Source organism: Ptychodera flava, chromosome 4 (genome assembly GCF_041260155.1).
Source record: "Ptychodera flava strain L36383 chromosome 4, AS_Pfla_20210202, whole genome shotgun sequence".
Classification (NCBI taxonomy): Eukaryota; Metazoa; Hemichordata; class Enteropneusta; family Ptychoderidae; genus Ptychodera; species Ptychodera flava.
The window spans coordinates 47,154,756-47,172,081 of record NC_091931.1 but is presented as its reverse complement, the minus strand read 5'-3'; the positions used below and the strand labels follow the sequence as shown (position 1 = coordinate 47,172,081).

Here is a 17,326-nt window from a genome sequence, read left to right as displayed (position 1 = left end):
TTAAGAATAATATGACATTGACCTATCCATTTTTCTGAGTTTATTTTAGTTTCAATGATGCGATCAAAAGAACGTGGTTTTACTGTTTACTAAGGCTCTGTAATCCTTCTATATGCCTTTTCAATGATGTAATAATGGTGTACATTTTCCATTCTCATACCTGACACCGAGGATGATACGAATTGGAAAAGCTACAATGACGAGCACGACGATTAAACAGTTCGGAAACCTCTAGTCCATGTTCTCGTTCCATTTTATTGATATTTGAATTTGTTCGACATATAAGAACAACGCACATACCAGGATGCAAGTTTTTTGCTCTCCATCGAAATACTTATTATTACCTAGACATAGACATGCTGAATATCAAATCTCTCTTATTACCTAAACGCAGACATGGCGAGTTTAAATGTATTTGGGGCATATCAGGTCAATAAAAATGTTAATTGACGACAATAATGAGTGCATACGATGTACTTGCTAATTTCGATACATTACACAGCAGGCGAGTATACCAACCATTGTCAAACGCATCACAATAGAACGGCATGTCGACGTCACAAGGTTTTTAGACAATGATTTTGGACTCTGTGTTTCCACGCTAGACGAGTACTATCCTCCGCTGACTACTGGAGAGGAGCCCATCACGTTTTTTCTGAAACACCACGCACAGTGTATCGTGACACACCACATTTGTCTGTCGGCTGTCAACGTCACCGTTGACAGTTTTAAGAAATGTCGAACGGAACATGTTATTTGGCTTGTGCATTATGTTGAACAAGTGGCACTCGATTATATTTATTGCAATTATTTCCATAGAGTAGTTGCCTTTGACGGGATGAATTTAGGAGTGCGTCTGACGCTTCGTACATGTACGTAAACAAACACTAAACAGTGAATTCAATATCCTAAGATTTTATCCCACAAAATATTCCATTACTTATTGTTTGGAAGAAGCTTTAAGATGAAAACTTATCGAGTACCTACCTGAGCAGAATTTGAGCTGCGTGTATTTTGAAATGCATGTCTGTTACGTCGGTATGATGATATGAATTCACTACAAACACGTTGTGTACATCTCCTATGTTCGTGTGAAATCCATCGAGCTACATTAATCTACCGTCAGGACACAGAATTCGATGGAAGGCGCGACAACACCACAGCGTTATGTGACAGCACACACTGCTTTGCAGGTGATACCGCCGACGCGTCGACGCCAATATGCGGGAGATCACGTGTTCACATATGTGACGTTTTACTCAGTCTGACAACGTTCTATGGCCATATGTTTCCACTTGCTGCTCTAACTCTATGCAATATTTTAGATGCAGGCTGCAGAAGCTCTTCACAGATGCAGGACGAAGGACACCAGTGACGTTCGAACTTTGTGCAATTATCGAGGGGAGAAAAACTGAGAAGAACACGTTTCAATTAAACTAATACATTTTAGTCACGTTTAAAGCGCAGTGCAGTGCATCGATAGTGTGTTTTGCATATGTAAACAGATAAAGTTACCTGAGTAACGTCAATATATGGACCTACATTGACAATACAAATACGTCGGTAGCTTCCCTTTGATCGTGCACTCCTCAGATCAGCATATACAGTTGCCCATCTGATGAGTATTGCCTAACGATTAAGACTTTTTAAAAGCCCAAAGAGGAAATTAAGGATATTGTTCTCGAAGAATACACAGTTTTGATTTTATTTTCAAATTCAAGGCAATTATGTCCAATTCAACATAATTCAATATCCAGTAGTAAATGAGGACGTTGCCAGAAAGCCCTTATAATGAAAGCACCACCCTCGAAATTCAAACAGATACACCTCAGTCAAGAAAACAGCGATATCACGATATTAAAGAGTATTTCACGCATGTGTCAACCTGCACGGCTCTACAGAATGCCAATTTTATTGACAAAGCTGCAACTTTAACGTCATTTGGGAATTCATTTTAGTTTACATATAGCTGAGCCGCTACTTTAAAGGGACAAAGTCGGTCATTTTTCTATGAATTGTGTTTGATACGAGATACTACTTATATTGTTTGACATGTTGAAAGATGCTGAGTGAATGGGTGACCATGCATATTCGACCCCGGGTTTAGACACGATGCATGAAACCATCGCGAAAATGAATAAATTAATGGTCATGACCATTAATTCATTTTCGCCATAATTTCATTTAATTTGTCTATAACCGGGTCGAATATATACATGTTTACCCATTTATTCAGTATCTTTCAACATGTCAAACAATATAAGTAGTATCTCGTAACAAACATAATTCATGAAAAATGGTCGACTGTGTCCCTTTAAGATGTTTGAATTATGTTTACTATTGTTCACCTGTGATAAATATGTTATTCTTCTGTTCAATTATCAGTATTTATGTGGATTGCACCGATTAGTTTATTTTCGTCTCGACTTAATCTCTTCAATGTCAGTAGAGCTTTGCAGTGTATTGATAAATAACGTCGCAATAAAACCCTCTCAGAATATATTGACAGTTATTTAAACAACTTCAGCCGTAAAGAACTTAATATACATCGATAGTTGTTGTTACCATTCGTTTTACTATCTCCAGTTGGTGTCATAATTAACATCAACGTTCAGCGTCATCAGCCATAATTAGATTCGTCATCTGCGGGTTGTATCAGCGCCCTCGGCTGACGCTGCGACAGTCAAACACTATACCAAATTGACAATATAAAATGTCCTGATTGGCCTCTGTTATATCTTCAATATCTGTTCATGGTCGATGGTCAGCAATGTGACTGTCAGACATCGCCAGAACAAGATCAAAACACAAGGTTCACATCATTGTTTGAAAAATAACGATATTATTGTGAAAATGGATTTTCAATGTCATCAAGCACGTGTGGCTTCACGTATTACTGAGGTGCAAGTTCGATCGACGTGTTTCTAACAGGAATGTCATTACATTTTTCTTATTTCTTAATCTTATATTTAGTTTTTTATTTTGTTACTTAAATTTCTCATAGTTTTTGATTGGCGAGGTTTTTTTTAAATTTAGACATGACAAGTTTCCAAGCGGTGAGAGTGACACCCAGGTGTAACACGATTGGAACTAATTTGGGATAATTAGATGGTGAAGTAATGTAAATTTCATCTACAAATGTAATCTCATCTGCTTTTCTATTTACGTTACACACTTGTTTTTATGAGTTATTTGCGATATTGCAACATTCAGCTGTACGGCACCTAACACTTTTGAGAAATTTGAAAAATATGAAAATCCAATTATCCCAAATTAGTTCCAATCGTGTTGTGACATCTTTTACAGCACACATTTTGAAGGCACTGTACAGTCAGTAGGCACAGTGTGTGAAATATTATCTAATATCTATTAAGAGGCGGCAGAAGGCAGACTTTATTTAGAAAACATAAAAATGCGCAGAAAAATTAATAGAATAGAAACTCCTAAATGGTACATAAAAGAGCTTAAAATAGAAATCCAGAGAGCTACGTACAGTTTGTAATACATTGTAGAAAGATTATTTATAGACGATTAGTTAAAGATAGGAGAAGGGAATTTAAAAATGCAATTCTGGAAAAAATTGACAAATTTGGTAAATCAAGGTTTGAAAGGATTCGGGAACTCAGAGCTAAAATCAGATATAAAATCAAATGATTACATTACGGTGCATTACATTACATTATATTACATTACAGAACAATCATTTCATCGCATTGCATTGCATTGCATTACATTACATTACATTACATTACATTACATTACATTACATTACATTACATTACATTGCATTGCATTACATTATATGACATTACAGAACAATCATTTCATTGCATTGCATTACATTACATTACACTACATTACATTGCATTACATTACATTACATTACATTGCATTACATTATATTACATTACAGAACAATCATTGCATTGCATTGCATTGCATTGCATTACATTATATTACATTACAGAACAATCATTGCATTGCATTGCATTGCATTACATTACATAACATTACAGTACATTGCATTACATTACATTACATTACATTACATTACATTACATTACATTACATTACATTACATTACATTACATTACATTACATTACATTACATTGCATTACATTACATCATATTCCATTACAGAACAATCATTGCATTGCATTGCATTACATTAGATTACATCACATCACATTACATTGCATTAAATTACATTGCATTAAATTACATTACATTACATTACAACCTGCATATCATATGTTTTGTTTTGTTTTAGAACTGCGTTTGCAGGAAGGATGATGACTCGTATAACCCTGCAGTGTGTTCTGTTCTCAGATCTGACTGTCAGACGTGCATAATACCGTGTGATAATCAAATGCGACATATGTGAGTTATTTTAAGATGAATTTCAAAACAAGGTTTCGCAGCACTTTTTCTGGACAATACCATGCCAGCATTATTGTAATACTTGTCAGCTTATTAACAAATCGCTTGTAACACTATCCATTTGATCACATTGAGTATTGTCTTTAGAATACAATTACATGTGCGCCGTAGAAAAACTACTCAATCAAAATAATATTTCACAATTGTAATATTTTTAATATCTACTTTTTTCATACTAATGAATGCCAGATTTGCTCTCTCTCTCTCTCTCTCTCTCTCTCTCTCTCTCTCTCTCTCTCTCTCTCTCTCTCTCTCTCTCTCTCTCTCTCTCTCTCTCTCTCTCTCTCTCTCTCTCTCTCTCTCTCTCTCTCCACACATGCAAACCTTTAATCTTCTTGCCTCATGCGGCTACTGCTTTCAGCATAGACTCTTCGGGAAAAGAACAGATGTCCTATTAACAAATATCACTCCATATTTCATCCCGAGTATAAATATAAAAAGTAATGTAATGTAATGTAATGCAATGCAATGTAAAGTAATGAAATTCAATGTAATGTAAAGTAATGTAAAGTAATGTAATGTTATGTAATGTAATGCAATGCAATGCAATGTAATGTAATGTAAAGTAATGTAATGTAATGCAATGTAATGTAATGCAATGTAATGCAATGCAATGCAATGTAATGTAATGTAATGCAATGCAATGCAATGCAATGTAATGTAATGTAATGTTATGTATTGTAATGTAAAGAAATGTAATGTAATTCAATGTAATGTAAAGTTATGTAATGTAAAGTAATGTAATGTAATAAAATGTAATATAATGTAATAAAATGCAATGCAATGCAATGTAATGTAATGTAATTCAAATAAAAAACTAAATATAAGATTAAGAAATAAGAAAAATGTAATGACATTCGTGTTAGAAACACGTCGATCGAACTTGTACCCCGGTAGTACGTGAAACCACACGTCCCTGATGACATTGAAAATCCATTTTCACAATAATATCGTTATTTTCCAATGATGTGAACCTTGTGTTTTGATCTTGTTTTGACATATTTTGTAAGTCAAGGTTTGAAAGGTATCGGGAACTCATAACAGAGCTAAAATCAGATATAAAATCAAAATGATTACATTACGGTGATTACATTACATTATATTACATTACAGAACAATCATTGCATTGCATTGCATTGCATTACATTACATTACATTACATTACATTACATTACATTACATTACATTACATTACATTACATTACATTACATTACATTACTTTACATTACATTACATTACATTACATTACATTACATTACATTACATTACATTACATTACATTACATTACATTACATTACATTACATTACATTACATTACATTACATTACATTACATTACATTAGATTACATTAGATTACATTACATTGAATTACATTACATTGCATTGCATTGCATTTCATTACATTACATTACATTAAATAATAATGCATAAGTGCATCACATTACATTACATTACTTACATTACATTATATTGCATTACATTACATTACATTACATTACATTACATTACATTACATTACATTACATTACATTACATTACATTACATTACATTACATTACATTACATTACATTGCATTGCATTGCATTACATTACATTAAATTATATTGCATTAGTGCATCACATTACATTACATTCAAGTACAGTACATTACAGTACATTACATTACAACCTGCATATCATATGTTTTGTTTTGTTCTAGAACTGTGTTTGCAGGAAGGATGATGACTCGTATAACTCTGCAGTGTGTTCTGTTCTCAGCTCTGACTGTCAGACTTGCATAATACCGTGTGATAATCGAATGCGACATACATGAGTTATTTTAAGATGAATTTTAAAACAAGTTTTCGCAGCACTTTTTCTGGACAATACCATGCCAGCATTATTGTAATACTTGTCAGCTTATTAACAAATCGATTGTAACACTATCCATTTGATCACATTGAGTATTGTCTTTAGAATACAATTACATGTGCGCCGTAGAAAAACTACTCAATCAAACTAATATTTCACAATTGTAATATTTTTAATATCTACTTTTTTCATACTAATGAATGCCAGATTTGCTCCCTCTCTCTCTCTCTCTCTCTCTCTCTCTCTCTCTCTCTCTCTCTCTCTCTCTCTCTCTCTCTCTCTCTCTCTCTCTCTCTCTCTCTCTCTCTCTCTCTCCACACACACATGCAAACCGTTAATCTTCTTGCCTCACGCGGCTACTGCTTTCAGCGTAGACTCTTCGGGAAAAGAACAGATGTCCTATTAACAAATATCACTCCATATTTCACCCCGAGAATAAATATAAAAAGTTATTTATCATGTTCATTTTCATCAGTGCATCTGTGTCATATATAGAGTACACCTGATGTTTGAACGATGATCTATTCTGTAGAATTTCTTATCAAATGCATTAATACGATGGATCAGAGTCAATCTGAAGACTTCAGGAAGTATTAAATGCTGTGACTGGCGCTGTCACAGCTGGTGTCAAACCAGCTGAAGCATATCTTACACAGATGCTTCTTGTTAATGTCCGGAAGTAATTTGACAGATAATTTATAATTTATACAAAAGAAACTTTTATTTAATTATTATCGATCATTAGAATAGTGTTCGGCTATTGACTGATCCAATCGTTTTCTAGCACAATCAGTCATATGACGTAACATTGCGTAAAACAAGGCAGATCCAAAACTCCGATATTCTTGGAACTGGATGTCCTTCATTTCACCAATACACCTTGAGAGAAATTCTCTCAAACGAAACTTGATTCTGGATCAAATTTTGCCTTATTACTTCTCTCTATGTGAAATACATAATTTGGTTAATCGCCTTTGAGAAAACTTGTCATGTTTCATCATTTTTTCATGATATAAACTTCTTTCCGTGAATACATTTAATCATCGCCACAGTTCAAACTAGGCATTTATTTTCGGTGCAATTCAGATCTGCAGAGAGAGCAGACTGTGAAAAATTCGCATCTAACAAAGCAATCATTGCTGATTGAAGGGTAACAGCGCATTAAACTATCATTATTATTATTAGCTTTTTAGAAATGTACACTGTACGAAAACTAAGAACAAATAGGCTGATTTCACAGACGCTGCGTGTGACGTCACCCTCGTCAAATTGGTATTTCATAATCAATGCACTAATTTGACGTATTGTACAGACAGGTTTTCGATAGGTTGGGGACAACTCTGAGACTATTCTATTGCTTCTGGTAGATAAAGAAATTATGTCATCTCTTTATGAAATCAACTTTGACTTAGTTTTGAGGTAAACACTGTCGACAACTCTTTCGGTGCTTTTTCAGAGTTCTAAATTGACATCAGTAAAACCTGTGGTCGGAGACATGAGTTTATAACCTTGCAGAAATTACTGTGATATCAGTGCTCGTGTTTATACCGCCGACAAAGACTAAAAAACCCTTTCCTATCAGTGGCGCGGCATAACCAAAATGTTCATAACAATTGTGCATTTTGTGATAAAAGCATGAAATTTGGTATGAATGTAGGTTATCATAATATAAATCAATTTGGATACCGAGCCACCACAGATTGAGCCTCGTTCTGGTGTGGCGGCCATTTTCAAATATGGCGACCATCAGTCACTATAAAATCCCCTAGTTGTTGCTCTACAGATGATTCTGTGGGGAATAGTGGACGTATTTCCATCATAAATGCCCATTAAGATTACTATTTGCATATTTTTATTGTTTTAAAATCAATTTGGATACCAAACCCTTAAGCATAGAGCCTCGTTCTGGTGTGGCGGCCATTTTTAAACATAGCTATCATCAATTACTGTAAAATCCCATAGGTGCTGTTCTACAGATGATTCTGTGGTGAATAGTTGATGTATTACCATCATAAATGCATATTAAGATTACTATTTGCATTGTTTATTGTTTGATTATTTCATTATCTAAGAAAAGCGAGTTCTCTTTATAAGATTATTGACAATATGGCTGCCATATTAAGCCAAAGTGCAAGATTCGAAATTGCCAAACTTAATGTTTTTTAACGATGAACAACTGTTAGCTGTCCTGTGTAAGTAAACTATCAGAAGATACTGTTCAGAGTTTATTATTTTATTCTTATTTGTAATCGTTAATGCACCAGTTTCAACCTTTTTAGGGTTATAGCTGGTATGTGTGCATCACACGTACGGCACACGCACCAGGTTTTGCAAACTATTCGCCTGGATTGGCCCATGGCGGTGGTGGGAAGGGTATGAAGTGTTTGAGTGTAAGAACAGCGTGTCCCATGTTCTGCCAATGGATGGGGGCTCTTGAGTAGAAACGTTGAATATGTGCAATATTTTGACATTCTAATTATCGTTTCTAAACTTTATAATTAGCCATTGACGAGTTTTGCAGGGCGCTCTTGCTCATAAGGCCTAACATGGAAAACTGTGCGGGAAATTTAACCCAATCTCTAACTCTTGTTCATCTACATTCACACCTAGGTCTACATACAAAAAAAAAACATAATAATATTTTTTGTATAACAAATCTTTAAGTTTGAACGCTGAAAGCAATAACATTTTTGTGGAAAATCTCTTATATGTCCCCATAATTGTCAATGTTAGAGATTTATCATGTAAACTACAATAAGTACATGAGTGGATAACACGATCATATTGTATTATTTTTGGCTATTTATATTATGTTTTATACAGTGATTTTCATAATCCATTTAACATAAAACTGATCTTGTGTAATTTGCCATAATTTCATGATTTACAAATCAGTTTAAGAGTTATTTCAATGTCACGTAAATGGTCTCTTGGACAAATATAGATTCATGCCCATCATATTTTGAACATCGTGTATTTTGGTCCGAATCTTGATAGTACACTATGTTTATTAAAATGCAAAAACATGGTACCATAGTCATTAAATTGTATTACTCAACTTTCTTTGGTTGTAACAAACATAAAGGTAGGGAAAGCAAAGCTCAAACACAATCCTGCACTTTTGTCAGTGATGCTCGTGCTCAGTGATGCTCGTGCTTGGCACTCCCCGGACCTGTGCTTGCTTTTGCATGGCTAGTCAACCGGCGAGTATTTATTCCTTTCCATGGTGTTTCCAGAGGCTGAAACAACAAGTTTAAACGACAATCCTAGACAACTGCCAATCATATTTCGGTTATCCACTTGACATGTACACCCAAGACCTAAGCAAAGTAGTGTTGGTTGGTCAATTATCTGATCAAGTGTGATGTATTCCTTCTTAGGCAAATAGTGACACTCCAGTCAAGATCGAAACATAAACCTCAGATATTTCACGTAGTTCAGTATTCACAATAAATAATTGTACATTCAGCGACATAGTACAATTAAAGCAAAGTCATTCCAAAATTTTGAACGTTTTCAACATGTCAACCAAGCTAAATTTGAGCTGCTTTATAATGTGTAGAAGCAATAATTAGATCAATTACGTATCGGATACATGCTTTTAAACTATAGAACATCCTTTTAAACTTGAGTTAATTCTTAAAGATAATAAGCGATAATTAGATCTGCTCAACATCGTATATCCGTGAAATATTTTACTGAAGAATGCCCAGCTAAACCCGAGATAACTTATTAAATTTAGAAATGATAATTAAATCGACTAAATATCGGACATATCTAGTGAAAAGTACTGAAGAAAATTCTGCTTATTTATGAAGTTTAGAAACTATCATCAGAGCAGCTAAGTATTATGTATTTCCATAGTTTTGTTAATGAAGAAATCCAAGCTATCTGACATATATACAGAAACTTTTGCAAATTTATGAAGTTTAGAAGCTACCACGGTAAATATCAGATATATCCATAATATTAATGAAGGGATTGCAGCTTTCTGACATATTTATACAAGTTTTTCTTCAGGAACGCCCAGGTAAACTCAATGTAATGTACAATGAATAGATAACGATTATTGGATCAGCGAAACTTTTCCTAATTAGCTGTGCTTAACGTATGAAGCTAGTTTAGCCAATAGACTTTACATACAGTTTAGCAAACAAAACCTATAAATGCACAATTTCGCACCTTGCTCCTCAATCAGTTGGTTGTATAATTCAGTATAATGCCTTTCTTTTTTCATCTCCTTTACAGCGGGTGTAACGCACACCATGGTTTAGTTTTCAAAAACTTGCTCTGACAAAAACCACTAAATTAGATTGTCAGATAAGAACTTTTTAGTAATTAAACCCCATAAACCAGGTTACGTATAAGTTAGGCTCAGCAGATGACTTAAACGAACACTGGTTTAACAAAAACATCACTGAGTCTCAAAATTGTGATTTCACAATGCCCTTCAAAACGTGACTGTAACAGCTGTTGCATTCCAATATTTTTCTGTTAAAAGTATATTTCATATTTATGACGCGTCGTCCCTTAGTAAATAAAAGAGATTTCATACAAGGCAGTGCCTATTATTATATGTCTGGGTAAAAGGGTTGTAGAATTTGAGATAAGCAGTGACATTAATTTTCAATAAAGTTTGGAGTATAGGGTAAGTTTTGGTCATATTTTATAAAAACAGTGGAAGATATTCATATTACAATATTTCATCCCATAGAAGAATACAATTACTTTTCAATGTTACCCAATAAACCATGTTACGTTAAAATATAAGCTGATTAGATGACTTAAAAGGAGACACGCTTAACAAAAAAGATGTGATTCGCAATACTTTGACTTTAAGGTACCCTTCAAAACATGACCGTAACAGCCACTGCATCCCAATATTTTTGCTGTTAAAAGTCTATTTCATATTTTGACATATTCTTGCAGCAAATAAAACAGATTTCATGCAAAGCATTGCCCTTTGTAATATATCTAGGTACAAATTGGTGGAATTTGAGATAAGCAGTGACAGTAGTTTGCAATATAAAGTTCGGGATATGGGGCAAGTTTTGGACATTTTTTATAAAACCTATGAAAGATATTGCATATTACAATATGTTATCTGAAAGAAGAAGAGAATTACTTTATAATGTTACCCTAAAAGCCATGTTATGTTAACAATTTAGCTCAGCAGATGACTTACAAGAAGACAGGTTGAACGAAAACGCATTAGAGTTGGCAATACTGTGATTTTGCGGTACCCTTCAAAATATAACCGGTAGAGCTATAGCATCCCAATCTTTTTTTCTGTCAAAAGTCTGTTTCACATGACTAAAATGTCCCTGTAGCAAATAAAACAGATATCATACAAAGCATTGCCTTTTGTATGATGCCAAGGTAAAACATTGGTATAATTTGAGATTAGCTATAATTTGCATTGCAAACTTTGGGGTATCGGGTAAGTTTTGGTCCCATTTCATAAAAAATCTGTGGAAGATATTGCATATTACATATGTCATTTTAAAGGAGAATTAATTTCCATTCTAATGATACCCAACAAGTCAGGTTACGTTAAAAAAAGCTTAGCAGATGACTCACAAGTACTACCAGACAAATGCACGTGGGTATGCGCAAAATAGTGATTTTGTGGTACTCCTCAAAACACAAACGTAACAATTATTGCACCCCCTTTTTTCTGTTAAAATTTTATTTCCTTATCTAGGGATCCTAAGGCTTCTATAAATAAAATTTGATATCCTAGAGGTGCATGTAGACCCCTCTAGCCCATGGCCTAATATTTCTTGACTGCTGACATAGTGTCATCCTATGATAGGATCTAATACCGTGCATTTTATGCATAAGAATTGTGTTTTTGTCTGTATTTACCCGGTTAACAAGTCAAACGATTAAGAAAAGTTGAAAAAAGTTGTAAATTACTCTTCCCATAGTTTCTAATTGGAAATATTCACCCAAAAATTACTCAACGTGTTGTGCAGTTGATATTTACTAGGTGAGAAATACCTTGTCTGGCGGCCATTTTGAAAAATGGTTGCCATGGCAACGCTTCAACAGATTTTCAGTGGCTCGGTATCTGAATTTGTTCAACACATACTAAGACACATCTGAGCCAAATTTGGTGCTTTTATCAAAAAATGCACAATGGATTTGCCATGCCGCACCACTATCCTATCAGTTATTTGAGGTGACATCACGTCTGACGTGGTTACCGCAGCATGTGTTGAATCGTATTGATGACGTGTTCAAGAAGCTATAGTTATCAACTAGAATTCAGTCGCCAGATTATGGTTGTCATTACCTGAACTTAACTTCTTTCAAACATCCTGCTGCCTAAGATGTAGAAGGGTTGGTTAACGGCATTGAATAAGAGTAATTCTTTCAGATCAATCAGCGTTTGAAGTACACTGTAATCTGGAAAGGGTCTGGAGCGGGAAAGTGTGTGAACATGGAACCCATCGTGCCCGCCATGAAATCAGCTCACAAAACAATGAGCAGTACTTGGCATCATCAATTTGCTTCATAACTTTACACATGATGTAGCGAAAGATTTGCAATGCAAAGTCCACTATGGAAGTCAAATAGACTACAATAAATTGAAGTGTTCACACTGTTGGATGACGTTACAATATTTGAATTTCATCGACAACTTTGAAAGACTTGAATTATTTCTAGTTGCAGGGATAAGTATTTTCTTTTGAGATTTGTATGAACTTGGCTTTAAATCTATTGGTTGCCTATTTGACTCCAATGGTAACATTCTAAAATGGGAGCATGTAGTTCAGAAGGGTGCAACAAACCAGCATTTGCTTGATTCTCTGCCTTAACTTGCCGGCTGCCGCCAAACAGAATGCTGATACGTCAACATCTACAGTAGGTCATGATGAGTGTATGCTCGGCATTTTATTTAAAGAGCATCACATGTTAACCAGTGCACCACAAAGCGTATTTTAGCTGGTATTGTTAAGATATACTTTATTTCTCCTCAGTCAGAAATATTTTTCATAAATACTTTGAACAGTCTCATTCATGATGTCCATCTGCTTTTTCACTGTAACCATGTCCAGTGGGAATATATTTACCAGTCACCTTTTTAGAGGTATACTGTCACCTGTTCCAATTTTGCCACAATAACCATGGAAAGAGAAAATCTAACCAATCACAGATTTTAAGCGGGTGGCCGCTTTTTTAAAAACAGCGCCCTCACATGGGCATTTTGAATACCAAGGAACGCCCCTTTGACCATATATGGGTATATTTAGATTACAGGTGACTGTATACCTTTAACAGGGATTGAAAACATTATTACTTTTACTTCTTTTATAACTCATCCAACAGGCGAACCAAATTACAGGATGACGTACCCATAACCCATTAACCAATGAAGCAACGAGGAGTAAAGTGCATTGCTCAGGGGAACAACACCGTGCTAGAGTCTTGAACGCACCATCCTCCAAAAGTGAGTCTGTTACTCCAGCAGACTTACCGAGTCTCGAACTCACCATCACTCTGAGAGTGAGACCGGTACTGTAACCCACGGTCCCTCTGAGGAGGGACCGTGCTTATACCCCAAGGTGCCTTTATGAAAATAAGAGGATATGTACAGAGGATGGAGGTATGAAACTTTACATAATCTCCAGGACAATTCCATTATTTGGGGAAGAAAATTACGGTTAAGTTAGGGGTAAACCATTTTCACTCGTTTCAGAATGCGACGTCACCTTGTTTACAAGGTTCAAATGCGACCTTGTTTAAAGAAACCCATTAGGCTAGGTGTCAAATCATACGAGTCAGTAAACCCTTATTATCCCAGGTAATCCGACCATCCGTACGTGTAGTGACGCCATGTCTTAAAAGATTTAATGGTGCGAACGTAGCAAATTCATCTGTTTGCAATATGTATCTTTGTCCACTGAAAAATACCTGGCTTGCCAACTTTTGATTCTCAAGTTTGTGTAGGAGAGTGAGGCGTACTCATGCCTTGAGACAAAATATTTCTATTATTTTATGACAAATTGCTTGCTATCGTACTCAAAATATATAGGGACATTAGGCCTGGACCCATTCTCACGTCTTGACAGTAAGGCAATGTAAAATTGAACTAATTTCGTTGCCGGGATGATAGTGTGATATGTATGTTTTACTTTCCTATTATTCCCATATGTTTCATCTTTCTGTCACGTGGAAAAATTCGACGAACCTTTTAAGACGAGACATCCCCATATATAGGAGTCGTTCTGATCCCCAATCCCTGGTTCTCGTTTTAGTTCTTGTTGCTATGACAATTAACATGGTTTTATCCTTTCTATTCCATTGACATGTTTATCAAATTGGTTAATTTGCTTTCAGAGAGAAAAAGCTTTTAAACAACATGACCTTTAACAAAACCCATTACGCTCCATTTCAAAAGATAATTGTCAATTAATATTAATGTTTTTTTCAATATTTTATCTTCCTCAGTTAAGTACAGTAACACACTCCAGAATTAGCATTACCTTTGGCTTAAACCCATTAAAGACATCAAAGCATGCAAGGTTTCTACGCATATTTTGTTTTCTTTCTTCTTCAAATTGTCGCCCAACGAATATTAACGTTCTGTTGTTGCAATATGACATCAAAACTGGTCCAATAATCGTATCCGTACAAAGTAAAACATTATCTGGTCCGTGAGACTTTCATTGTCGACAACATTAAGTGGAGGTAATAGAGTATTTTATCGTAAAGACAAAGCAAGCATGGTGAATGATCAGAATACATTTATACTGGTATTAATGCCTACATTAATTCATGTTGTCTAAGTTATATTTCATTGCTACTGTCTGAAATTGCCATTAAAATCTTATCATAATAAGGATAAGTTTAGAAAATGTCTTCCCTTTATCTTAAAAGTCAGCAATTCTTATTGCTGTGTTTTCACATTTTGTCTTCTTTTCTGCTCTTTTTATAGGTTTGTATTTTTTTCAGTTGTGCCACAGAGAAACATAGACAGAGTCGCAACGCTTGCATGCCTTTTGTTCCATGGTCGTCTCGGTAGACTATTGGCTTTTCATATTAAAATGAGCTTCAAAGGTGTTAAAACTTTTGGAGGCTTTGTTTGTGGTTGATAATTACACGAGATTATGCGAAAAATACGACGAGATGGCATCGTACTGCCAGTCGCGTAGCAACCATAGTTACTTTGTGAGCTCTCAGGCCAGAAACACTGCTTCGCGCCAATCAAAACATAACACGCCAGCAGTTTCATAAACATGTCCTTCCTTGACGCACGTGTAAAAGAGGGTATGACTGACCGTAAACCATTGAGTAAAACCAGACAGTATTGATAAAAGACTTTCAAATTTGGTTCGAACACACTCATTATATATTCACTAAAATATGAGAGGAATTTTTAAAACGGTAAAACTCATTTTCCTGAAGCTAACTCCCGTTTTCCCCGGCACGTCAATTCTGCTCAGCACCACACGACAACAACAACACAAACTTTGCCGAACATACTTTCGCTTAACAATTGGCGAAAATCCGAAAATTACCGAAGGATTCATGGTCGGCACTCTTCGGAGAAGAGAGGCGAGAGCAACCTGAGGCGAGGCGAACATAGATGGGTTACGTAACCGCTTCACTCCTTAAACAATACCCGTTGCGACTCTATGTATGTTTCTCTATGGTTGTGCCAACATACTTACATGTATGTGGTTACCGTTAGGCGCCTTTGACAAGAATAACATTTTCAAAATGAAAATTTGGTCAAAGTTAAGATATAGCTGTAACAGGTAACACTTAAATCAATAAAAATGGCATGAGGCCGAAAAAATAATGTTTTATAGTTAATAGAGAATTCAGAAAAAATGAGAAAAAGTAAAGCATCTGGGTATGAATTAGTGTAGGCAACAAATATTTCTGTTTCGGTGTGACTGAAATATTAGTGAATTCTGGTCTTGACTTACTTCGTCTCGTCCATTAAACTTAATAATCCTTTTCGATGCCGATAACAAAGTTGTTCATTGTTTTCCCGGCCATTAACAGAAACCTTGACCCGTATGATTGTCTCAGAAATTTAAAAAGCTGCATTGTTATCCTGCAGCCATATCGCTGGATCATATTGTCACAGATTGTAAACAGTTTCAATTTAGGCTAAGTGACGGACACAAAGTCGAGGTCCAATCGACTTTTTCGGAATGTATCGACAAGTATTATGATTTCAAAATTCCAGTAAGGATTTGTCGCAGTGTCATCCAAGTAATTTAAATGTCCAAAATGTACAACAACGACCAGAACCAGAATACCGAAAATAAAATGTTAAAGTGTTCTACTTATACATATACAAAAACACACCACTATTTCCACTACCGATGTGTACTACAACTAGCAGTGATATGTCACTAACAATGCCAAGTGTACTATTACTGGCACTGCCTGTACAAATATCTACCACAAGTACCAAAATATATTATCAAGAATGTCACCAATACCAGTACCACATGTACTACACTACCCGTGGGAAAATCCCCCAGCACTAAACAGCACTGTCACTACCAGTACTAATATGCACTACCTCTATCAGTATCAAAATTTACCATAACAATGTGAACAGCAATGTACTCCCACTAGCACTACCACCAAAACATGTATCACCACTACCAGTGCCAAAATGTACTACAAGTACAAGGACACCAACAATACCAGTACCAAGTGCACTGTAGGTGCACTGTTCGTGCCAAAATGCACTACTACAGCACAGGATTGCTCGCTCACCTCATTCTCGCTAGTCAAATGCACCGTTAACTACAAAGAAAATTACATTAAACTATACTAATGACAAAAAAGGACAAAAATTGGAAACCATTAGAAGGGAATATTTTTAAAAATACTTTCAATTTTACCTTGAAATCATTTATATTGGGAGCATATTTTAGAACACACTGAGAGCAAAGAATTTCAAATATTTGTGGAACGATGCTTAAAACATCTGAACAAAAATGACTTTGCAAATTATAGTTTAAAGCCCCAATAGCATTATTTTCATGTTTTTATTT

At 35.2% G+C, this 17,326-nt stretch overlaps 1 protein-coding gene across 1 annotated transcript in view; it reads right to left on the bottom strand.

The window, feature by feature from the left end:
• The window catches only part of LOC139131998 (glycine receptor subunit alphaZ1-like), a 30,455-nt gene extending 29,234 nt beyond the window's left edge, over nucleotides 1-1,221 (bottom strand). The window contains exon 1 of the mRNA XM_070698353.1: nucleotides 988-1,221. Within this exon, the coding sequence (XP_070554454.1) occupies nucleotides 988-1,025 (38 nt within the window). The 5' untranslated portion in view covers nucleotides 1,026-1,221. The remainder of the gene's footprint in view (nucleotides 1-987) is intronic.
• Between the last annotated feature and the right edge of the window lie 16,105 nt (nucleotides 1,222-17,326).